This window comes from Macrotis lagotis, chromosome 5 (genome assembly GCF_037893015.1).
Source record: "Macrotis lagotis isolate mMagLag1 chromosome 5, bilby.v1.9.chrom.fasta, whole genome shotgun sequence".
In the NCBI taxonomy this organism is placed as follows: Eukaryota; Metazoa; Chordata; class Mammalia; order Peramelemorphia; family Peramelidae; genus Macrotis; species Macrotis lagotis.
The window spans coordinates 213,478,883-213,504,906 of NC_133662.1; the positions used below are offsets into that span (position 1 = coordinate 213,478,883).

General features: G+C 38.8%; 2 protein-coding genes across 2 annotated transcripts; both read left to right on the forward strand.

The window, feature by feature from the left end:
- Positions 1 to 2,239: 2,239 nt before the first annotated feature.
- On the forward strand, positions 2,240 to 2,967 carry UBL4B (ubiquitin like 4B). Its single transcript, XM_074190314.1, has one exon. It carries the CDS (start codon positions 2,378 to 2,380, stop codon positions 2,945 to 2,947), a length of 570 nt encoding a protein of 189 aa, XP_074046415.1. The 5' UTR covers positions 2,240 to 2,377; the 3' UTR covers positions 2,948 to 2,967.
- A 6,665-nt stretch (positions 2,968 to 9,632) lies between these two features.
- On the forward strand, positions 9,633 to 10,139 carry APOC1 (apolipoprotein C1). The gene is given in 2 exon segments (XM_074190315.1): positions 9,633 to 9,813; positions 9,815 to 10,139. Coding segments are annotated over 2 exon segments (267 nt in total). The 5' UTR covers positions 9,633 to 9,705; the 3' UTR covers positions 9,974 to 10,139.
- Positions 10,140 to 26,024: the final 15,885 nt, after the last annotated feature.

A 26,024-nucleotide genomic window follows, 5' to 3' on the forward strand; every position in this document is an offset into this window, starting at 1 on the left:
CCTGGAAACAACAGAACAGAAAAGCATAAGGTAAGAGAGATGCCACGGTAGCAGGAATTTCCTCCTGTTCTGTCAAAAAATGATCCACAATAATAATGAGAAATAACTGCAAGTCACTACCGGGCACAGAACACTCAACTAAAGAACACTGGTTGTCAAGAACTTCGAGTCATCCTGAGTCTAGGACTCACCATCAGCCAAGAGTTGAACTTGAAGTGACAGCATGTACTAACCCTTATGAGAAATAATTAATTCATGTGAACCTCTTCTAGTCCAATCAGCATCATCAGTTTGCTATTTTACATTGGGATAGATTCTTATGGTGGGTCTCAAACTTTAAATGTCATGTTCACTACCTGTTTACAAGTTAGGAAGTTCACTTGCAAGACGCAAGAATGTTGACAAAGATATCTGTGTCCTTTTTCACTCAAATTTCTATGTCCAAATCTAGCACAGATGGGATGCCTTGATGCTTTGGAAAATCCCCCAACTTTTTGTACCTCTGGACCATTGTCTCTTGTCTAACAGGAGCAGGTGACAATCTTATGATCACTTTATGACTCTCATTATTATTGTGGATCATTTTTTGACAGAACAGGAGGAAATTCATGCTACCGTGGCATTTCTGTTCTGTTGTTTCCAGGACCTGGATGATAGTCAGTGGAGATGCCTCATGTTTTCAGTCAACCTGTGACCCCCCTGCTGATATGCTATTTTTTTTTGGTCCTCAAGAGCAAAGTCCATCATCCAATAGATTCTGCATTTTACAATTTTATATATTTGGGCATCATACAAACAAGATCTTAGAAGAAGGGTTCATCTCAGATCATGAGGAAGAGCTAAGGTTCACTTCATTAGAGGGGACTATGGACCCATTAATAAAGTGCCTTTGACACCAAGCTCTGCCTCAGTTTCTTTTAGTGTAGATTGAACAATTTAAAACCCCACAGCCTGCTGGAAAGGGAAAACACAAACTGTCAATAAGCATGTTTTCTATACTCCTTTGACCACTTAATTAGGACTAAACAAATCAAATGGTGTCTTCCAGGGATTTGAATGGGTTATGTACTGTTTTGGGGTTGTGTGTTTCTAGGGGAAGATGCAAACACATAACCATGAAAGATGTTTCATTGTTTTTCTTCTGTAAATGGGTAAAATACCACATAGAGTTAAGCATGCTCTCTGTCTTTTTCCATGGGTAAGTGACTCTAATATATCAGATCATGTAATTAGGATACAGTGAAATATAAAAAATTCAAGAAAGAGGCAAGTTTTCACCGAATGGATGGCAGTTCAAGAACTAATTCTAATTGGGAAAATGCAAACTAATTATACCCCCTATAAAGATGGAACCACACAGTCAACCCAAGAGGGAGAGAGGAGAAGAGAGGTGAGGAGAGGAGAGAGAGAAAGAGGGGGAGAGAGAGAGAGACAGAGACAGAGACAGAGATAGAGAGGCAGAGAGACAGAAACAGAGAGAGAATAGAAAGTATATGCTATAAAAATTTTGGTACTTCCAGTCAATAGGGTGGAGTAAGTGCCAAAGGAGGTGGGATTTCCTAGCTCTTGATCCTTATGAAGAATATTAGAGGAGTAGCTTGCAGGGGTGTCTTATGATTTCATGAAAAATTCTGTTTAGAAATACAAATAGATGGCATGGTATTTGCTCTGGAGGAGCTTACAATTTAGGGAAAGAGTGGGGTGATGGTGGTAAGGCAGAAAGTACACTAGAGTTGGGTCTTGACTTCAGAGTGAAGACTGGTCAGATAGGAAGGGACTATGTAAGACATGGGGGATCTCAGGAGCAAAAGGCACAGAAAGTGGAGCATTTGGTTAGAATTAAATGTACATGAAGGGGGAAGTGTTGGGAATAAGGTGAAGATAAGATTGGAGTCAATTTGTGGAGTTCATACTATGTATGCCTATACATAGGCAATGGGGAGCTATTGAGGGGTTGAAGAGAGAGGAGTGATGTAATAAGAGCAAAAATCATTAGAAAAGCCAGACACTATATACAGTAAAGGCTATTAAAATAAAACAGGAAAGAAGAGATGGGGGCTGGAACCAGAGTGGTTTCAGTGAGAGGACAGATGGGAGAGATAGGATATGAGAGATATTGTGTCTACCTCACCACCATCCTATTGAGTGGTCCCTTGCATGTCCAACCCTGGAACTCTGGGGGGATTGTGACATCAAAGCAGGTCAGCCAATAGCAACTTTTTTCCTGTGAGCCCAGCCCTTTGTCTTTCAGTTGCTCTCCATTTATTTTACCATTTTTTTTGACTGTCAGGGCCTGGGGCTGTTGGCTTACAGAGCTCCAGAATATGAAGTCAACAGACCCTATCTAAGCAAGTGGTGACTGCCTCCCCCTACCACAATGTGGCTAACGGTCAAGCTTCTTTTAGGCCGAAGGTGCTTACTCCAAGTGTCAGAGAACGAGAAAGTATTTATGTTAAAGAGACTCGTATCAAAACAGCTTCATGTTCCTGAGAAACAGCAGTGGCTGCTCTTCAGAGGACAGGTCCTGGCTGACAACAAGCGACTCTCTGACTATTGTATTGGCCCCAATTCTACTCTCAATGTGATCCTCCGCCCCATGGAGAAGGCTTCTCCTGAAAGGCCTTCCCAGCCACAGCCTCAGCCTCAGCCTGACTCTTATTCTCAGACCGTATGGCCTCAGCTTACCCAGATTCTGGACAAACATTTCAACCCAGGGGATGCAAGGAAGGTGCTTAGTCGGTTAAAAGAAGAGTACAAGGAGTGCTTCCAGAGGATGAACTTGGACGACATCGAACGGATCTCAAAGGTCTTACTTCCAGAAGAGAAGCATCCTGAAGCCTCAGGCTCAACCCTCCAGTCCAAAGGAGATAAGAAGCCCCGTGGAGATATGAAATGCCCTCTTGCCCCCATGGATGGCTTAACAGCAGAGAAGAAATCTGGTAAATAAACCTGACATGTCTAAAATTATTCATGTTGTGGGTATTTTTATTGTTAAGAGTATGTTTTCTGAAAGTTTTTCCTCAAATAGATACCTTCACCTATGTTTTCGAAGCTATGACTTTAAGTGAGCTCTTTTATTGTCTCTGCTGCAGCTTCCCCTTTTGGTAAAGCCATATTTTCTCTTTTTTATGGGGGGTCCTTTAAAGGGAAGAAAGGATGGAAGGAAGGACACTTACCCACCTCTTTGAATTTGAACTCTTATTGTCTCTGCCTCAGCTTCCCCTTTGGTAAAGTCATATTTTCTCTTCTCTATGGGGGTCCTCAAAAGGGAAGAAAGGATGGAAGGAAGGACATCTATCCACTTCTTTGAGTTTACCCAGAGTTAGAACCTAGAGCAAATATTTTTAGCCTAGAGATCTCATGGGCTCCATAAACTTGGATGAGAAGAAACTACATCCTTAGCATTTCTTTCAAATAAGAAAGCAAGAAACATTATTTGGAGAAGTGGGACTTCACCTTGTCATTAAAAAGGTTAACCACCACCCCAGGTCTACAAGAATATCAGATCCTGCACATGAACTCTCCTGTAGGGTCCTGTGACCCCTCGCCCTAGCTGGGGAAATCACCCAAGTCATTAGGAAGAATCTTCAAAGATTCCAACCTCAAAGAAGAATAGAAGTAACACAGGCCTTGTAACCCAGAGGAGGGGAGAAGCAGATGACGTTGTTATATAAGTGGGTGTATGGCCACATCTGGTAGTAGGGATATACTTCACACCTGAAGTGGGAAAGAACATTTAGCTCAGATTCTTAATTAACTATTGTATGTATTCATGTGTATATACATGTATAATTAAATAAATGAAATAAAAATAATGTAATTGTGCTATATGATATAATAATAGCTATCATTTATACTATATGATATAACACATACTATGTGATAGTTACTACATTCATTATTTTATAGATATCATCTCATTTGATCCTTAAGAATCACTCTGGGAGGGGCGGCTAGGTAGCACAGTGGATAGAGCACCGGCCCTGGAGTCAAGAGTACCTGGGTTCAAATACGGCCTCAGACACATAATAATTACCTAGCTGTGTGGCTTTAGGCAAGCCATTTAACCCCATTGCCTTGAAAAAAACAAACAAACAAAAAAAAAGAATCACTCTGGAAGATATAGGTGCCTTCATTATTTTTCATTTTTTTTTGACATTGAGAAATTTTTATTTAAAAATTGTCTGTCTGTCTGTCTCTCACTCTCACTCTATCTCTCCAGGGTGGGTGCTATTATAATACCTTTTACATTTGAGGAGACTGAGGCAGGCAGAAATTAAGTGACTTTCCCAGGGTCATATAATTTAATAAGTATCTGAGGCTGGGTTTTGAACTCAGGCCTCTTCCTGACTCCTGAGCCCAACATCCTATCGACTGCCTCTTGGGATAAGTGGCCTAGAAACTCATTTATACATAAGGTCCTTGAATGTAAGACATCTGTGTCAGCAGACCCTACAGTTAGTTATGACAGTGCATAGTTGGTGGTTCTACCGAGCAATCTCTTTATCCACCACCAGATGGCATGCCTAGGTCCACATCCAAAAGTTTCCTTTAAAGATTTAACAAAACCTAAATCTTGGGAAGTTGTCTGGGTACCAGAGGCTGGAGCCCCATCCCATTCAAGAACAAACTGAATTGAGGTCTTCATGATTTCCAGTGGTTCCCAATTTCTTGTTCTCTTCCCAGGTCTAGTCTTATGTAATCCAGGGTTGAAAATACAGGTTTAAGTGATTAAGCTTAAATTTGATAAGAATTTCAAGACACTAATGATTACCATAAATTATTTCTGAACTTTTGTCAAAATAGTCCAACCCTCAATGCATTTAGATTCTCATCTTTGAAACTTTGTTTGATTCAAAGAACTGCACACTCAATTTATGGATTCTAAAATAAAAATGGCACATTATCACATTTACTTGCTGCAGAAGCTGAATATCCACTTTGATAAAAGTCTGAAATTTCTCTATTCCTTAGCTTCAGGAGCTGTCTGCTGTTCTTATCAAGGTCTGAGTTCCCAAGGGAGCCAATTTTTGCCAAGAGAGCAATTATGGTGGGGAACCAGGGCTTGGGGGGAGGGATGGGAAAAAAGGGGAATGGAGCAGCCTTTTTCAGTATCAAATTCAAAGTGGAAACTTGACTAACTGTGCAAGGTAGGTGTAATCCTGGGGTCCAGGGCCACATAAGCACATTGCCAGTGTGGAGTGTGAGGCAAACTTTCCCGACATCCCTTTCTTGACCTCTTCTTGAGAGTATCATATACAATAGACAACTGCCTTTGTTTGAAATATCCTTTCCAACACAACATTACACGTCACACTAGCTTCTTGGCAATTCTCTTTAATTTGTCAGCTTCATTTATGTTAATCCCCCAAAGGTGATTTTGGCACCTTCAAGATGGAATTAATTTAGGCAAATATAAAAGGAAAGAAAACTTGGAATAAACCACAGTTGTTTCAATGTGTGAGGTAACCTCTCAGGTTAATATTACCTCCTTTACCTTTGCAGTAAGGTTTTTGCAAGACAATATATGATGCTCTAATGTGGGGATGTGAAGCTGTTTGGTGATACTATGGATAGAGAGCTGAGCATCAAAATCTATCCTCAGACAGTAACTGTGTGATCCTGGGCAAGGCCTCTGTCTGCCTCAGATTCCTCATTTGTAAAATGTACAAAGAAAAAACTAGCACCTATTTCTTAGGGTGGTTGTGAAGATGAGATAGTTATTACAAAGGTAATTTGCAAATCTCAAAGCACTATTAGATAAACATTAGCTGCTACTAACTCACCTCTTTTGTATCTTCAGTGTTTAGTATGGTAACTGGCACATAGTAAGTGCTTAATAATTATTGATTGGATGAATTAAATGTTAGCCATCATCATTAATGAGAGAGGGGGCAGATACCAGGTAAGCCCTCCATGGGGAATGGCATAGCAGTTGCTTTGAGTGACCTGGGTACTCTACTCCTGCCCACTCTTGTTTTGTATTCGTCATTGGTGGGCTGACATCTTAAAAGGCAACTGTGTAAGGGGTTGAAACTATTGTGATGTGCCTTGATTTTCCTTTCTTTAGAAGAGTGTTAGGTAAGAAGGACCCTACTCTGGAGGCAAAGAACCTAGGTTCATCCCGCCTCTGGCTTGATCCGGGAGACCTTCATTAGATCACTTAAAGCCTCAATTTCCTCATCTGTAAAATGAGGAAGGGAAAAGAGATAAATGAGGTCTCTTCCATATCTATGGTCCTCTAAGTGCTGGAACTTAGACTTGACACATGCCCCAGTGATCAACTTTTGGGAAGGATGAGTTTGAGATGGGGAAGTTTAAACTCACATTCTTAGGAGTTAACAATACAAGTCTTGAACATTCAACAGCAGACATCAAATGTAGGGACATTCAGTGACTTGGGGGACATCAGCAAGAGTTACAAACTGCAATAGGTAATGTTAGGACTGGTGCTATTATAGGGGCTGCTGCCAGCACTGGCAATCCTATCCACCTCCTGAACCAAATATATAGTATTCATTCATATCAAACTTTAATTAAAAGGTGTTGGCCATACAAAGATGAATAGAGGGGGGGGTGGCTGGGTGGAGTCAGTGACTATAGCACTGACCCTGAAATCAGGAAGCTCTGAGTTCAAATCCATCCTCAGATTCTTACTAATTGTGTGATCCTGGACAAGTCACTTAACTCCAACGGCCTCAAAAAAAAATCCATCCCAATGAGGAAACTCTCTCCAAGAAAGTGCACCTATTCTGAAATTTAGAGGGTTGTGAGGAGAAATGACTAATTGTGACATAGCCAGTATATAACAAAAGAAAAACGAGCCCAAATCTTATTTCCCCTACAAGATCAGTTCTATCTACTGCACCATGTTTCCTTCACAATTTCTCTCATTTATTCCTTCTCTTCCATGACACTGCCATTGGTGGTACAGGTTCTCATTTCCTTATACCTAGACTATGGTAAGAGCCTTATAGGTTGGTCTCCCTGATTCCAGAATCTCCTCTCTCCAGTACACCATCTACTAAGCTGTCAAAATGAGCATGTTATATTCCTCAAGAAAAAATTCTAGTGACTCCCTATTACCTCCAGGATCAAGCTAAAATACTGTTTGGCTTTGAAAGCCCCTTATAATTGGCTCCTCCTTCCCTTTCCACTCTTCTTATACCTTATTTTATCCTCACCCCTGCCCCTACCCTTATGACACTGATCTCTCTAGGTATTTTCACTAGCTGTCTCCTGTGCCCAGGACTCTCCTTTCTGATATCTCTCTCTCAGTTTCTGTGTCTTAGCTGAAATCCTACCTTCTGTATGAAGCTTTCCCTAGTCCTTCTTAATTTTCATGCCTTTTCTCTGAGATTACTTCCAATTTATCCTGTATATTACTTGTTGGTTTACATGCCATGGTCTTCATTTGACTGTGAGCTCTTGGAGAGAAGGGACTTTTAGTATTCCTGGTTTGCCACGGTGCCTGCTAACTTGACTAACTTCTCTTGCCTGTGTCTGCTAGATAGCTGGCAGGGGTATGTGTGAATTGATGAAGGTATTATATACAAGTGCAGCTTCAGTGGACATTTAAAGAGGTGGAGTGGAAGAGTGAAGGAAGAGTGATCAAGGGGACTTCTTGTGCAAATACAACCACATAGGAGAAATGTTAGCCAGTAGGTCTGAGGTGGAATGCATATGAAAGAGATTATGTGTAATTAAGTCTGGAAAGGTAAACTTATGAAGGGATTAAGGGTCAAAGAGGTTTGTATTTTAACCTAAATAGGGAGTCACTAAAGTTTTTTGAAGAGTGACATGATCAGTCAAAAACCTTTTAGAATATCATTGGGGGGGGGGGGTAGAGCCAAGATGGTGGTGTGAAAACAACATTTCCTGGGAACTCCTTCCTCCAAAAACTCCAAAGGCCAGCAAATTATGACTCTAGCCAAAATGTAGAGGGATAGAACCCACAGAAAGACTAAGTGATACATTTTCCCAGGCCAAGATAACTTAGAAGTTCCACAGGAAAGGTGTGTTTCATCAGAACCCAGAATTGCAAAAAGCCCTGGTCACAGCACATCCCTGGAACAGCTCAAAGGGGCAGGGAGAGAATTCTGCTATGCCAGAATGAGTGTGGAGTGAAGGAGCACTGACCACAGAACCTGAAGGGAGAATCTGGAGAAAGCAGTCTGCACCCCCAGAGATGGTAAAGGGGTCAGGGAAGACAGCTGAGATTTCTCTGCTCTCCCTCCGGCAGGACTCTGCTGTTTGCCTACACTCAGATCCAGGTTGCAGTTTGGGCTTCCACACTAAGATAGCCAAGCAAGACCCCTCCTTATAGCTCCAGGACAGAGGGAAATGGGGTGGGGGGATCTACATATCAAAGCACAGGCAAGAGAGCATAAGACCTTAGAGGAATAAAGGTCCCAGTGGGGTGTTCCCCCCCCCCCCAAAAAAAGCCCAAGGCCTTGGAAATGCTGTGGATTGGTCTTGGGCTGAGGAAATGAATAAACAGTAGAAAAAGAAGAATCTGACCACAGAGAATTATTTTAGTCCCATGGAAGATCAAAACACATACTCATATGACAATAAAATCGAAGCTTCCTTATCCAAAACCTCCAAGAGAAAATGGGCTCAGACTATGGATGAACTCAAAAAAAAGACTCTGAAAAGCAATTAAGGGAGGTGGAGGAAAACTTGGGAGGAGAAATGAGAGTGGTGCAGAAAAATCATGAAAACCAAATCAAAAGCTTGATGAAAGAAATACAAAAAAATACTGAAGAAAATATGTTAAAAACCAATTTAGGCCAAATGGAAGAAGCAAAACAAAAGGCAAATGAGAAGAATGCCTTAAAAGGCAGAATTGGCCAGAGGGAAAAAGAGATATAAAAGCTCTCTGAAGAAAATGACTCCTTCAAATGCAGAATGGAACTAAGCTGATGACTTTGCAAGAAATTAGGAAGAAATAAAACTCTTCCAAAAAAGCCAAAAATTAGAAGAAAATGTGAAATATCTCATTGGAAAAAACAACTGACCTCAAAAACAGATCCAGAAGAAATAATTTAAAAATTGTTGGGCTATCTGAAAGCCATGATCAGAAAAGCCTAGACTTCATTTTTCAAGAAATAATACATCAAAATTGTCCTGAGATCCTAGAAGCAGAGGGTAAAATAGAAATTGAGGGAATCCTCTGGTCACCTCCTGAAAGAGATCCCAAAAGAAAAACTTCCAGGAATATAGCCAAATTCCAAAACTCCCAAGTCAAAGAGAAAATTCTAAAAGCTACCAGAAACAAACAATTCAACTACAGAGGCTCCATAGTCAGGATTACACAGGATCTGGCAGCATCTACATTAAGGGCTCGTCAAGATTGGAATATGATATTCCTGAAGACAAAAGATCTTGGTTTATAACCAAGAATCAACTACCCAGTAAAACTGAATATCCTCTTTCGGGGGAAAAGATGGACTTCCAGTGAAACAGGGGAACTTTCAAACTTTCTTATTGAAACAACCAGAGCTGAACAGAAAGTTTGATCTCCAAGTACAGGACTCTGGTGAACCATAGAGGGGGTGGATGAGAAGGACTAACTATGAGGAACTTAATGATATTGAATTATTTGTATTCAACACCCAACCCAGCCTGCCAGGTCCCTGTTCTTTTCTGACTTCCCCAGCCTCCCCATACACACACCGTGGCCGAGCCTCCTCCAGTTCCATCATGAAGCTGTTCCTGTCCTTCACTGTCTTGGTTGTACTTCTGTACTTTTTGGCAGGACCCAACCCAACCCAGGCTTCCTCAAGTGCAGCAGATAACTTTGAAAAATTCCAAAGAAAAGGTGAAGGAGCTGTCAGACACTGTGGCTAACAAGGCCAAGGAGATAATCACCAAGATCTGAAAAAGTGAATTCTCCACCAAAACTAGGAACTGGTTCAAGCAGACTTTCCAGAAAGTGAAGGACAAAGTGGAAACCACCTTCTCCAAGTAACACAAAGGGACCCTGTCCCTTCACCCACCAATGGGCTGTGTCAATATCCTTCCCACACGAAGAAAGGGGTCTCTGAAGAAAGGGGACCCTTCATTTCTGTCTGCTCTCTCCAGTCCTCTGATCCTTTGCTCATGGATTCTGATATATTAAAGATTTTACAACTTCAAAAAAAAGAATTATTTGTATTCCTTCATGGGAAGAAGATACCGATAACTCATGAACTTTCTCATTTATACGAGCTGTTAGAAGGAGCATATATAGACAGGACCTAGGAAGGAGTGGAATATAATGGTATAATATAGTAAAAAGATGGAGTCAATGGGTGATAAAGGGAAGTACTGGGAGGAAGGGAAAGGAGAAGAAGCAGCTAAGAAATTTCATATAAGAGTCAAGAAAAAGCTTTTTCAATGGAGTGGAAAGGGGGAAGGTAAGGGTGAATGAATGAGCCTTCATTCTCATCAGAAATGGCTCAGAGAGGAAATAACATACACACTTAATAGGGTGAGGAAATCTATCTTACCCTAGAGAAAAATGAGAAGAGATAAGGGGGAATGGGGGGAAGGGAAGGGGGAATGGGTGACAGAAGAGAGGGAAGATTGAGGGAGAGGATACTCAGATACAACACACTTTTGGGCAGGGCCAGAATGAAAGAGGAAAGAGAGAGAGAGAGAGAGAGAGAGAGAGAGAGAGAGAGAGAGAGAGAGAGAGAGAATAGAATAAATGAGGAGAGTGGGGAGGAATAGAGTGGAGATACATCTAGTAATAGCAACTGTGGGGAAAAATATTGAAGCAAATTTTCTGGTGGGCCTATGATAAAGAAAACAACTTACTCCAGAAACAGAGCCGTTGGCATCTGAACACAGACTGAAGTATATACATATATATATATAGATCTATATAGATCTATATATATATATATATTTCTCTCTCTCACTATTCTTGAAGTTTCTCATTTTCTTGGGGGGAGGGGGGTTTAGGTTTACCCTTATAACAAAATCATTGTAATAATAGTAATAATAAATTAAAGTTCACTTGCAAAAAAAAGAAACCAGGAGGATGGGAATTCAGGGAAGCCTGGAAGGATTTTCATGAATTGATGCTGAGTGAGATGAGCAGAACCACAAAAACATTGTATACCTTAACAGCAACATGGGGGTGATGACAACTTTGATGAACTCATTCATTCCATCAGTGCAACAACCAGAGACAACTTTGGGGTATCCGTAATGGAGAATACCATCTGGATCCAGAGAAAGAATCATGTAGCTTGAAAAAAGACCAAAGACTATTACCTTTAATTTGGGGGGGGGGGGGGAGATCCCTATCTTACTATATAATTCTGCTATCTCTTATACTTTATTTTTCTTAAGGATACAATTTCTCTCTTTTCATATTCAACTTAGATTAGTGTATACCATGGAAACATTGTGAAGACTAACAAACTGCCTTCTGGTGGCGGGGGGGCGGGGAAGGAAGATTAAGGGAAAAATTGTAAAACTCAAAATAAATAAAATAAAACATTAAAAAAAGTATCATTTTGAACTGTACAGAACCTTTGATCCACAAATACCTCTACAAGGTCTGTATCTGAAAGAATTTTTTTAAAGTAAAGGACTATGCTTACAAAAATATTTATAGCAGCTCTTCTTGCAATGGTAAAGAATTAGAAATTGAGGGGGATGTAGAATGACTGAACAAATTGTGGTATGTTATTGTGATGGAATACTATTGTGCTCTATGAAACAATGATCAGGATTCTTTCAGAAAAATCTGGAAAGACATCAATTGATGTGGCATGAAGTGAGCAGAACTGGGAGAACATTGTACAACAATATTGTACAATGATCAATTGTGAATGACTTAGCTATTCTTGGCAAAACAAAGATCCAAAACAATTCTGAAGGATTTATGATGAAAAATTCTATGCACATTCAGAGAAAGAATTGATGAAGTCTGAATACAGATTGAAGCATAAAGGTTTTTTTTTACTTCCCCCCACTTTTTATGTTTTCTTTTATAGCATGACTAATATGAAAATATGTTTTACATGCCTGTAAAAACAGAATGTCATTTTGGTAGTTAAACAGAGAATAGATTGAAGAAGGGAGAGACTGGAATCAGGGAGATTAGTAGGCGATATTGCAATAATTGAGGAAAAAGTTGATGGGAGCTTAAATTATAGTGGTAGTCATGTGTGTACAGAAGCAGATGGATAGATTAAAGGTGTAGAAGTATAATCAAGAAAACTTGGCTATTGATTTTGTAAAGGAGGTGAGGAAGAGTGAAGAATGGAAGAAGCCAAGGACATGGACTTGAGTAACTGCAAGGGTGGTGGGGCACTTGATAGAGGACATGCAATATCAGATTTGCAGGTAAATTTTATCTTCTACTTTGTCTACCAAGGATAATGACCTTTATTTTGCAAATGACAGAACAAAAAATGGCTAATGGAGAGTTGACACAAGATAAGAGAGCATGTAATTACACTTGATAAGTTCAAACCACCTGGCTCAAATGAGCAAAATCCCTGTGTTCCAAAAGAGTAAATTATTATCAGTACTACTTGAAATGTCATGAAGACTGAGGGAGGTCTTGCAGGAATGGAGAAAGGCAAATTATTGGTCCAGTAGTCTATAAAATATTATACACCAATGAACTTTCTTTTGATATTTTTGGGATGTACTTGAATAGATCATTAAAGAAATGATTAGTGAGCAACCAGAAACAGTGATTACAAAGTGTAGCATTCAGTCAGCCAATCAATAACTGTTTATTAGGCACCTATTATATGCTAAATTCTATGTTAAGCACAGATGATACAAAGAAAGATAAAAGTTAGTCTCTGCTGTCAAGGAGCTCATAGCTTCTGAACAAATTGTTCCAACAATATGCATACAGGATAGATGAGAGGATCTCAGAGGGATGCCACTGACGTTGAGGAGGTGATAAGGCTTCCTGTCAAAGATGGATCCAAGGGAAGTCAGGGAAGCCAGGAGGCAGGAATGAGGTGAATGAGTATCTCAGACATAGGGGACAGTCAATGAAAATGCCAGGATGGCTCAGTCAAGAACAGGTTCAAGCCAGATTAACATTTCCTTTTTTTGACAGGGTTACTGAAAATGATAGATCAAGAAAGCTCTTTAGGTCTAGTTTACCTAGATTTTGACAACATTTGCTCAAATCTTTTGTATATTTTTTTTAGAAAGATGGAGAGGTGTTAGCTAGACAATAAGTGATATTAGTTGTATTTGGAACTGCTTGAGTTGTTGGACTCAGACTTAAGTGTTGATAGTTTCATGTTAGCTTTGTTGGAGGTCTCCAATGAATTTTCTCCATGATCTGTACTTGAGCCTGTCTTTTCACATTTTTATCAGAGACTTGGATAGAGTGCATAGATGCCATTCTTATTGGGGAAGGCTTAGCTAACACACTTCAATGAAATTCACCTGAAACTACCCTCTCCAAAGTCCCCAGTGATGTCTTCATGGCCAAATCTGATCATCTTTTCCAAGTATTGCTTGACCTCTCTATTTTATTTAGCAATGTTGATTGCTGTCTCCTTCTAGAGATTATCTCCTTTTGGGGATTTCATGACTCCCCCATGGATTTCCTTCACTCTTCTTTGCTATATATCTTTTTTAAAACTTTTTTTTTTTTGCAAGACAATGGAGTTAAGTGACTTGCCCAAGGTCACACAGGTAGGTAAGTAAGTATCTGAGGCCACATTTGAACTCAGGTCCTCTTGACTCCAGGGCTGGTGCTCTATCCAGTGTGCCACCTAGCTACTCTGCTATAGCTTTAATCATATCCCCTAAATGTGGATGTTCCCCAAATCTCTTTCCTGGATCTTCTATACTCTCTCATTCAGTGACCTGATGGATTCAGTGATCATTTTTATGCAAATTAGTGAATGAATGAAAAAAAAACATGCTTTATTTGTTTACTATGGGCCAAGCACTGTGTTAAGTATTGGGTGTAAAACCAGAAAAAAATAGACAGCCCCTGTTCTTAAGAAGCTCATATTCTAATTAGGAAAGGCAGCACCTAAGAGAAAGTTAAGGTTCAGGGCAGATGAAAGGTCCATAAATCGAAAGGGTGGAATGGTAGGATCAGATAGCACAGATAGAACAGAAAGACTAGATAGAATGAAGCTGTCAAACACGAAGTGTTCATGGCTCTTTCTACTACCCAGCTATCCTGAATCATCTGGGATAGCCTGAGCCAGAAGAAAGTTTGGAGTAGAGAGAAGCCAAGGGAAGTATATAAAGTAGATCAAATCAGATATTCAGCCCTAGTCTCTCTCCTGAGTCTCACATCTTCAACAGTCAATTAGATACTTCAAACTCACAGGCATCTCAAACTTTATATGCTGCACACTGAACTCTATAATGTGACCCCCAAACTTACTTTTCTAAAGGGTTCCACTATTCTTCTAGTCACACAAACTCACACTCTTTTTTTGGGGGGGGGGTTAGGTTTTTGCAAGGCAAACAGGGTTAAGTGATTTGCCCAAGGCTACACAGCTAGGTAATTATTAAGTGTCTGAGACCACATTTGAACCCAGGTACTCCAGACTCCAAGGGCCGGTGCTTTATCCACTACGCCACCTAGATGCCCAAGCTCACACTCTTGATATTGTTCCTGATTCCTTACCTATCTAATCAGTTGCCAAATCTTGACATTTCTATGTTCAGATATCCCTTTCTCTCTACTCATATAGCCGCCAAATTAGTTCAGACTCTCTTGACTTTTCACCTACTTTCTAAATGAACTCTTTCCCACAAATCTCTCATCTCTTTAATTCATCCCACAAACAACTGCTAAAATGATTATTCTAAAGTGCAAGTGTGGTATTCTTTTAACTCAATAAATTTCTACTGCTGTTCAGTCATAATCCAACTCTTTTTTTTTGTTATTCCTTTATTCCACTTAAATGACATCAGTTTCTCTGAACAACATATGTATGCATGTTTTATATATGGTAAAAAAGGCAATTATTTTCAAAATTAAAGAAAATTTTATATTTCTTTCTTATACTTATGATACCACTTGATTGGCCTTCTTGCTTTCTCCCCTTGTAACATTCTATTTCCTGTTTTCATGCCTTTGCACTGCTTGTCCCTCATACCTGGGATTTCCTCCTACCTCACCTCTATCTTTTAGAATCCATTTCCTTCAAACTTCCGTTAAAGACCTATATTTTGCATCAAGAGATTTTGTATCATGGTCCTTTTGGCAGCCTGGCAAAGCCTCTGGACTTCTTCTCAAAAATAATATATTTTAAGTGCAAAAACGAAAACAGACATTTCAAAAAACCCCCAATTATATTGAAAAACACTTACCAAAATATAATAAACAAAGAACCAAATTCATGGATCTCATGCTAAAAGTTTGTATTCTGGGTGAAACTTTTTTTCATTTATGTTTGCTATTTTTTCTTTTATGTTTGCTAATATCCTCAATTTTCTCTCATATACATGCATACATACTATACATGCCGACATATAAATCTATACTATTTCCTTGATAGAATATAAGTTTCTTGATGGCATTTTTTGTCTTTGAATCCCCAGCCTCTGGCACACAGTAGGAACTTAATAAATGTTTGTTGCTTAATTGATTAGATGCCAGAGTTAGCAGACAAAAATATCTTCACAGGTTAGAATCTAAAAGGAAGAAATGTAATAGGGATGTAAAGTCTTACATTTTGAGTTCAAGAAATCAGTTTCATTAATATGCTTTTTTGCTGGTTAGATAACATTTTTTAAAAATTTATTTTTATTGAAGATATTATTTGAGTTTTACAATTTTCCCCCATCTTGCTTCCCTCCCCCACCCCACCCCCACAGATAGCACTCTGTCAGTCTTTACTTTGTTTCCATGTTGTACCTTGATCCAAATTGGGTGTGATGAGAGAGAAATCCTATCCTTAAAGGGAAGAGAATTCTAAGAGGTAACAAGATCAGACAATAAGATATCTGGTTTTTTTCTAAATTAAAGGGAATAGTCCTTGCACTTTGTTCAAACTCCACAGCTCCTTATCTGGATACAGATGGTACTCTCCTTTGCAGACTGCCCAAAATTGTTCCCGATTGTTGCACTGATGGAATGAGCAAGTCCTTGATAGCATTTTTGCTGAGAAAGATCTAGGGTTCTTAATGGACTGAAAATCCATTATAAGTCAGGAGCGTGAAATCTTATGGAGGCCAAAAAAGTGAATGTGACCTTCAACAGCATTAGGAGAGACAGAGCTAAAAGTAGGAATAAAAGGGAAATAATATTTGCAGACTTCATATAATAAAGCAGTGATTATTATCTTCCTTCCCCGCCCCCACATATATCCTCTGGTTTCTTAAATTCCTTATTACCATCAAGAATACCACCATCTATTAACCTTGGAGTCATCTTCAGTCCCTCACTGTCTTTCTTCTTTTTTTTTTTTGTTTGGATTTTTACAAGGCAATGGGGTTAATTGACTTGCCCAAGGTGACACATCTAAGAAAGTATTAAGTGTCTGAGTTCACATTTGAATTCAGGTCCTTCTGATTCCAGGACCAGTGCTCTGTCCACTGCTCCACCTGCCCTGCTCCCATATATATTCTCACATTTCCATCATTTTAGTGAAGAACCCCCATAACTTTATTATTAGTGGATCTCCCTGCCTCAAGTCTCTTCCCACTCAAATTCGTCCTCTATTCAGCTGTCCCGTTGATCTTCCTAAAGTGCAGATTTGACCAAATGAACCAATTCAGTAGCTACCTATTGATCATATTTAAGATTTTCCTCCTTGCTTTTAAAAAGCCTCTATAACTTGACCCCTTCCTACTTTTCCAGTCTTCTATCTTACCTTGTGTGAGCCAGTGATTCTGATCTCTCATTCTCTCTCTCTCTCTCTCTCTCTCTCTCTCTCTCTCTCTCTCTCTCTCAGGCAATGGGATTAAGTGACTTGCTCAAGGTCACACAGCTAAACTGTCTTGAGATCAAATTTGAACTCAGGTACTCCTGACTCCAAGTCTGGAGTTCTAATCTACTGTACCACCTAGCTGCCCCTCTCCCTGTCTTTCTCTGCCGCTGTCTCTCTCATCTCCTAAAGTCACCTCTTTCACTTCTTTGGATTCTTCAAACGTCAGCTAAGTTCATGCTTTTTACAAGAGGACTTTCGGAATCTCCTTTAAACCTCTTGCCTTCCCATGAGATTATCTCCATTTTGCCCTGTATACCTATGTAAACTGTTTATGACCTCTCCCACTCAGGCTGTTGTAAGTCCCCTTGTAAGCAGGAACTGTTATTAGATTTTCTTTGTATCCTTAGGGTTAAGCACAAGCTTCAGGAAACTGTAAATATTTAATAAATGCTAGGTGCCTGACTGACTAGTTGATACTGATAAAAAAAAAAATAGAAAAGAATCCTATTAGAGCAGACTAGATAAAGAAGAATCAGAAACTAGTGAAATTAATAATCCAGTGATCAGGAAATCAGAGAACATAAATTACTTGGAGAAAGAACTCCCTACTTGGCAGGAGCTTCTGGGGAAACGAGAAGAGAGTTTGGCAAAAATCAGCTTTAGACTAACATATCTAATACAACAATAAATTCAAAACAAATATGATACCTGAATAAAGAAGCACATACCATAACAAAATTTTAAAGAGGATAAGATTGTACTTTTCACTGTCATGGATAGGGGGAGAATTCTTTTTTTTAAAACCTTATTTTTAGGGGCAGCTAGGTGGCTCAGTGGACAGAGCAACGGCCTTAGAGTCTGGAGGACCAGAGTTCAAATTCAGTCTCAGACACTTAATAATTACCTAGCTGTGTGATTTTGGACAAGTTGGTAAATCCTATTGCCTCACAACTACCCCTCCTCCCCCCAAAAAACCTCAACCAAATAAACTTTATTTTTATTTATTTTTTCAGTTATATTTAAAGATAGTTTGTAATATTCATTTTTATAAAGTTTTCTCCTTATCCTTCTCTTCCTCACCCAAGGATAGCAAGTAATGTGATATAGGTTATATATATACACACGTATTTCTGTATTAGTCACACTATGAAAGAAAAATCAGAATAAAGAGAGGGAGGAACTACAAGAAGAAAGAAGCAAAAAACAAATTAAAAAGGTGAAAATAGTATGCTTTTATCTGCATTCAGACTCCTTAGTTTTTTCCCCTCTGGTTATGGATGGTATATTCTATCACAGGTCTTTTAGAATTATCTTTGATTATTGTATTGCTAAGAGAAGCGGAATCTATTATAGTTGATCATTGCACAATGTTGCTCTGGTTCTGCTCATTTTACTCAGCATTAGTTCATGTAAGACTTTCCAGGTTTTTCTGAGACCTTTCTATTTATCATTTCTTATGGAGCCCTAATAGTCATTTTTCACAGCTTGTTCAATTATTTTCCCCACTGATGGGCACCCCTTCAATCTCTAATTCTTTGCCAATAGAAAGAGAACTGCTATGAATATTTTTGTACATGTGGATCTTTTTTAGGGGGCAGAATTCTTTTTTTTTCAAATTTTTTATTATTTTAAATTTTTTATTTTTTTAAAGAAAGATTTTATTTATTTTGAGTTTTACAATTTTCCCCTATCCTTGCTTTCCCCCCCCCCACAAAAGACAGTCTGTTAGTCTTTACAATTGTTTCCATGGTATACATTGATCTAAGTTGAATGTGATGAGAGAGAAATCATATCCTTAAGGAAGAAAAATAAAGTATAAAAAATAGCAAGAATAGACAATAAGATATCAGTTTTTTTTTTCCTAAATTAAAGGTAATAGTCCTTGGTCTTTGTTCAAACTCCATAATTCTTTCTCTGGATACAGATGGTATTCTCCATTGCATAACCCAAAATTGTTAGTGGGGGAAGAATTCTTAACTAAACAAAGGCTAAAGGTGGTCATAAAAAATGAGAGAGATGGGTGGCTAGGTGGTGCAGTGGATAGAGCATCAGCCCTGGAGTCAGGAGGACCTGAGTTCAAATCCGGCCTTAGACACTTAATGATGACCTAGTTGTGTGGCCTTGGGCAAGCCACTTAACCCCATTGCCTTGCCACAAAAAACCCTAAAAAAAATGAGAGAGATAATTTTTGATTCTATATGTAGGCAGGTATGACATCTCTGAGTGCAGAATGTAATCATAGAAAGGAGCAGATAATTAGATATTAAACTAACTGCAAAGATGCCTCTATGCCCTATATTCCTTTTGAAAATTTTCTCTGAATTGGAAGGAGAAATGCCACTAACCAAGAAAACATTGATCACACTCTGCTGGCCCTTAGGATATAATAAATGTTTGAGGGCCAGCAGTTGGAGAGTTTGGGGCACAGCTGAGAGGCATTCAGCAGAGAGGAGAGGAGAGACAAATTCTCTAGTCAGACACTGGTACAATGTCAAGGATTCAAAGGAAAAAGCAGTTTTAAGGAGCATGACTTCTGCCAGTAGGGAAGAGAACTGGCTGTGGATTCAAGGCTAAATTATTATCCTGGCAATTGAGAGGTGAACTAATAAGAGATAAGGACCGTGGAAGCCTAATTTAGCAACCCAGTCTTCGGAGACACTAAATGGGGGGGGGGGGTATCACAAAGGCTACATTAGCAGAGAAGGATGTGGAGGGCTGCAGTGACAGCAATGGCAGTTGCCTTGGCCACATGTTTACTAAATTGCAACTTGCTGCCATTATTACCAAATTTATGTTCAATCTTCGACTGTGTTTGTACTTGTGGCCGCATATACACCAGTCTAATATTTTTACCTATCATTCTTAGTATATTATCTTATCAAATGCCTTTACATTATTTCTACTGTCTGATTGTTAAAGGAGAGCTCGTTGGCAAGGACTTGTGAGCTACAGGAGTAGAATCTTGGATCAACAGTTTCTACCATAATCCAGGACCTGAAAATATCATCATCTTTCTGGGTATAATTTAGATCAAATGCATACTGAGGTTCCTTCTAATTTGTAAAATTTTGGGATGGTTCAGGGTTTTCTGAGTCCTGGCTTCTCTGAATGTCAAGAATTCCCAGGACAATTGGGCATTCCCAGGTTTGGACATCAATCTTGCTTGGACCAGCTCAACTTCACTCTCCAGTCTAGCCCTAGCTCCCCTCTTGGTTAGCTGGGTTATGGCTGAGTCTGATTCTTGGCCCCATTCCCTGGCTCTGCTCCCAAGGGAGCCATCAGCAGACAAGGCCTTTGACAGGGCAGTGATTTTGCACTTGCTTAGTATGTGCTGTTTGCCAAGGGGGATGTTCCTATTATCTTTACATTACAGAACCTAATAGCCCGTTTCCCAGGAAATCTGTGAGCAATAAAAATAAGTGGGCCGTTTTATTTCTTTTTCTAAGATGGGAATCTGGAATAAGCGAGGGTGGCAACATTTGTTTTATCGCTAGTTAGGTTGATCAGTAAGGGTGTCAGAAAAGTAGGCCAAGGGATGGCAGCCAACTGCCCAAGTCCTTTTCACCAGTCTCCCATCTTGAGGGAAGGGACTGGTTAGGTACCACCCTGCGACTCCAGGTGGTTCCCATCTCCCATTAGGACATTTGGTGAACTCTTCCCATGGTATCCAGGAGACTACCTCTCTTTTATTTAATTCCCTTTCTACATACCTCTCTTCCATCTTTCTTCTCCTTCATTCATTTCTCTACCATCATCAATCTCTGTTCTTTAGAATTTAATATTACTCACAAAGACCATTGTGAAAAATTTAAGTCACTATATCTCATTCAACTGGGACCTTTACATTTTTAACCTGCCTTTATTGTGGAAGGAAAGAATTATAGATCTAGAACTGGAAAGAACCTCAGAGGCCATGCAAACCTCTTCAGTTTGTTGATGACAACACTGGGATCAAGTGACCTGGTCCAATTTTCACCCAAGGTCATTTTCCACCATATTGGAAAGTGGTTTCAGGCATCAGGGAGAAATCAGGAAAGACATTCAGTGGAGTAATGGAAGTTGCCCCTGAAATTGTGCAGATGACTAGCATCTAACTTGTCTATGGGTCTTCTTCTACTGTGGGTAGTTAGGATATGATAGGTATTTTTTTAGGTTTTTGCAAGGCAAACAGGGTTAAGTGGCTTGCTCAAGGCCACACAGCTAGGTAATTATGAAGTATCTGCGACCGGATTTGAACCCAGGTACTCCTGACTCCAGGACTCTATCCACTGCACCACCTAGCCGCCACTCAGGATATGATGTTAATGAAGCCAATGTCATGGGTTCTAGTTCCACAATGGAACAAAACTACCTTTGCTCTCCTTTGTGATCACAACACCTTTGTTTTGAAAAGAATCAAGAGAGAACATATAAAATCCTTTGAACACACCTGTGATAAGTGCGCATCCATCATTTGCTTGAATATCTACGGAAAGAGATAATTCACTACCTCCCAAAGCAGTTCATTCCCCTTTTGAACAGTTCTGGTTGTTAGAAAGTTTTCCTTACATAGGACTGGAATCTGCCTTTACAACTTTTATCACTTGCTGCTAGCTTTGTTCTTTGGGGCCAAGCAAACAAGGCTAAACTACAACACCATAATCTTTTAAATATTTATAAACAGTAATCTTTTTTCCTTCTCCCCCTCCTTAACAAATCTTTTCTTTGGATCCTCTAATAATAAACAGTAATGATAATGATAGCTGTAATATAATCCTTTAGAGTTTGCAAAGCCCTTTAAAACATTATTTCTGGATTGACAATTACCTTATGAAATTATGAAATGGGACAGGCATACCTAGGTCTTTGGGTACTCTCTGGGGAAGACATGAGGACAGTGGGAGAGGGGAGTTATAATCACACTTCAATAAAGGTACAGAGAGTATGGAAGAAAACAGCACAGGAAATTCTGAGCCGAGCTGCAAAAGGGGTGAGGGAGTACAAAGGTAGATGGTATGATACAGTTTGTAAATTATGCTCCTTTGATTCTTGGAATGGTTTGCATATGCAGTCTTCCTACTATTGCCACTTTTGTACTGGCTACTTATAATCATATTTATTATGCTGACTAGAAAAGAATTGGTGGTGATCAGAGTGACCAGAACAAAATACAATTTTAACATTATCTTATTATCTCCAACAATTCTTATAAGGACATGGTTTTGAATCCCCTCATCATCTCATTTGTCCTTCCCTACAAACATGCCTTCTTGTCAGCATCCTTCCTAAAATGAGATACCCAGAACTGCTCTGAACAGGGAAGAATGCATTGTATTATTACTTACTTTGTTCTGGATATCATGCCTCAATGCAGCCCAGATCAAATGAACATTTTGAAGATCTAGTACCATGTTGCTGACTTACATTGAACTTGGAGTCCATTAAAACCCACAGATATTTATTACTCAAATTGTTGTCTAATATTTCAAACTCCTTCCAAAAGAAACATAATGAAATTCCAACTTCTCTTTATCAGACTGATAAAAATTAAATGAGCCAAAAAACATCTTGCATGACACTTAAAAATGGAACAAAAACTAAATCTTACTACACTGGTATTCAAATCCTGCTTTAGCTGAAACATAATCTATATTTCTTTCTGTCCTTATTTGGTGACATGATTTTTTTTGGGTAGGGAGGTTGAGGTAAAGGAGAGGAGGGCAAGAAGGAGAGGAACTAAATCTTTCTTCCCTTTGTTTCTTCTCAGGGCTACAATTGCATCAACAGAAGGCTCACACTTAGGGGCAATCTAGTTTTCTATTCATGGGATAGTCCTCTCACTTATATTTTAAAAAGCATGAAGAATTAGTGGTTCCTCCATTTCATTATAAACTTCACACTGATGAAGAACACAACACATCTTTTTAAAGATTTCACAGTTCTATTTGTACCATGTTTCTCTGACATTTTCCAGATATAATCCTATAATAAAATATCATTGTTATCCTAGAGCCAGTCTTTCTGGATTCACTGCTTGTATCTTGATTCACCACTACTCTAAGGGGTCTCTCCCTGTTTTAAGTTTGTTTGGGGGAATGCATCTCTTTGTTTTTCTCCTCCATAATAAATCATTATAAATTCAGACTATTCAAGCACAAAAATGACTTTAAATAACTGAGGACTATCAGTCATATACAGGTTGACAAATTAAAGGTAGCTAGCATCATGAGAAAACCTAGCTTGATCCAGTGTAACAGATAATTCTGGCATCTCTCTTCCATTCCACATTATCTCATCCCAGACCAGGTTATGAGGATTTGTTTTCCTATAATACTTCCAAATACTCCATCTTGTTCTGTCCTCCCTAGCTACCATAACTAGAGTCTCTTCAATAATAGTTAAGTGAATAATGTACTAGAATAAGGTCAAGAAGCCTGAGTTCTAGACTGACCCTGTGTAATTTGGGGAAATGATTTACCTCTGGAAATCTCATTTCCCTCATCCACCAAATCAGTATTGAATTAGATTATCTCTAAAGTTCCTCTCAGTTGCCAAGTTCAAAGATTTTCTGATTCTGGTTTCTTTTCTTGCATCTGTCTTTAGCTTAGGTTACCTTCTCTAAACTGTTCTTTTTCTACCTAATTAGCCTAAATACCCAATGATTTCATTGTTTGCTGTATATCTTTGGTTGAATTAATACCATTATGGTTTCCAGAGGGAGGAGATAGTCTCAGTTTATTTTATATTGACTTAAGCATATAGCAGTATTGCTTGGGTTCAGTCCTGGGCACTATATGTTAGGAAGTACATTGACATATTAGAGAAATACAGTGGAGGGAAACCAGGATGGCCCCCTCTTAAGATGTCAATATCTTCAGGGCAAGCATTCTTTCATACCTTAAAAATAATTGTATCACTGTTTCCTAGCATGGTATCATAGATACATAGAAAAGTATATATACATACATATATATATGTAGATAAGATGGATAAATAAGTAAATAAATAAGTATAGATGAATGGATAGATAGAAAGAGATGCTAAAATCAACTCTTACTGGCTCATGAGAGCCAATTGTTAAATTTTGAATCTCACATCTCAAAAATTGATAAAAGCTAAAAATCAAAGCTTTATTATTTTATTGATTGTCTAGATGTAATAAAGTGATGAAGAATGTGTTAATAACATGGATTAAAATTATAATTTTTAACATTAATTTAAAAAATTTTGAGTTTCATACTCTTCTTTCCTCCCTCTCACCTCTCCTCCACCCACTAAGAATGTAAGTAAAATCATATAAATTGTACAAATGAAATAATGCATAATTTCCATATTAGTGATATCACAAAAAAGCAAGAAAAATCAAAATGTAAGAAAATTATACTTCAATTTGCATTAAAATTGAAGTTCATCAAAAACCTAAAACAAAACAAAACAAAACAAAAAACCCATTTGCCTTGCAAAAACCTAAAAAAAAAATTGAAGTTCATCTGTTCTTTCTCTGGAGTTGAAGAATATATTTTTTAAAGCATGGAATTGTTTTGGATCAGAGAAGTCAAATCTTTCACGGTTAATCAACATTACAACATTGCTCTTTTTGTGAACAGTGATTTTTTTTGATTCTCATTTCACTTTGTAACAGTTCATGTAGGTCTTGCCATGTTGTTTTTTTCTTCTGAAACCACTTCCTTTGTCATTTCTTATAGGACAATAGTGTTCCATCAAAGTCATGTCACAACTTGTTCAGCCATTCCTCAATTGATGGATAGCTCCTTGATTTCTAATTCTTTGCCATCACAAAAAAGCTCCTATTAATATTTTTCTGCATATTGGTCAAAAGCAAACAACTTTGAAAGACGTAAATACTTGCAATACAGTGACCAACCATAATTTCAGAATGTCTGTGATGAAGAATGTGACCTATTTCCTTACAGGCAATGAATTCAAAGTACATAATGAGACACATATCTATGTGTTTTGTTTTGTTTACTTTGTAAGTTTGTTACAAGGTCTTTGTTTCTTTCCTTCCTTCCTCCCTTCCTCCCTCCCACCCTCCCTCCCTTCCTTCCTTCCTGCCTGCCTACCTCCCTCCCTTCCTCCTTCCCTCCCTTCCTCCCTTCCTTCCTTTCTGCCTTCCTTGCTTCCTTCCTTCCTTCTTCCTTCCTTCTCCCCTTCCTTTTTCTTCTAGATAAAAAGGAGAAAAAATGATTATTAGTTGAAAAAAAGACTAATTAAACATAATAACTCATTTTATACAGTATTTTTAACTTGTTAAAAAAAATCCTATTAAGGATTAAATAGTATAAGAATTGCTCTCTCTGTTTTATAGGGGTCGTAATAGGAGAGTAGCATACACACCAAGTGATTGGTACTGATACCCTTCCCCATGTGGAAGAGGCTGGAAAGCCTCTATTCAGGAAAGTCATGATGATATGTAATGGAAAGAGCTCAGAGAGGCTTAGGAGCATGTGGAGACATTCTGTAGCAGGTCCTGGTTTGTTAACCATGTAGGCAGCAACTTCTTTGACTTACTTGAGGAATTGGAACTGGGAGTACCTTCAAGAGGTCTTCATCTGCTTTAGCCCTCTCTCTTGGGCAATCCCGGCTCTTGGTCTCTCTCTGTGGATGACATCCAGTGAGAAACTATACTGAAGGGGTGAGAACTTGGGCCCTCTCCTTCTGAGGCTGAGCTGTTCTGTCATAAAAATAGCCCTTAGTCCTTTGCCTTGGACTTTATGTTTTTATTTTAGGTGGGGAAATTAGAAGCTATAACGTTGTGAATTTTAAAGGGTCGGGAAAACAAACTGTCCGGTCTGAATATGCTGGGTTTTACAGCCAGTCTAGCATTGATACTGCAAGGAGTGAGGAGCAACTTTTACAATGAACTTCAGTCCTGGTTGGGTTTAGAACTCACATGGCAATGATACTGCATTTGAAAACAAATTTAGTGACATCAGGACTATGCAGAAATTGTGCCAGTGTGAACCCATTCTTTCCGGAGACCAAGGTGATTTAGGAAAAATGTACCCTAAGGTGACAGGTTTGTATTTTTGTTCTTTCTAAGCCTTTAAAATCAATTTTTAAAAGCTTATTTAGGTTAAGAAGTTAGATGGAAATGGAGGCCTAGTCACTCACTGGTGGCTAAGAGAAAGAGACTGAAACAATTTA

Coding starts and splice junctions, on each gene's coding strand:
- UBL4B (XM_074190314.1), top strand. CDS start 2,378: ATGTGGCTAACGGTCAAGCTTCTTTTAGGCCGAAGGTGCTTACTCCAA.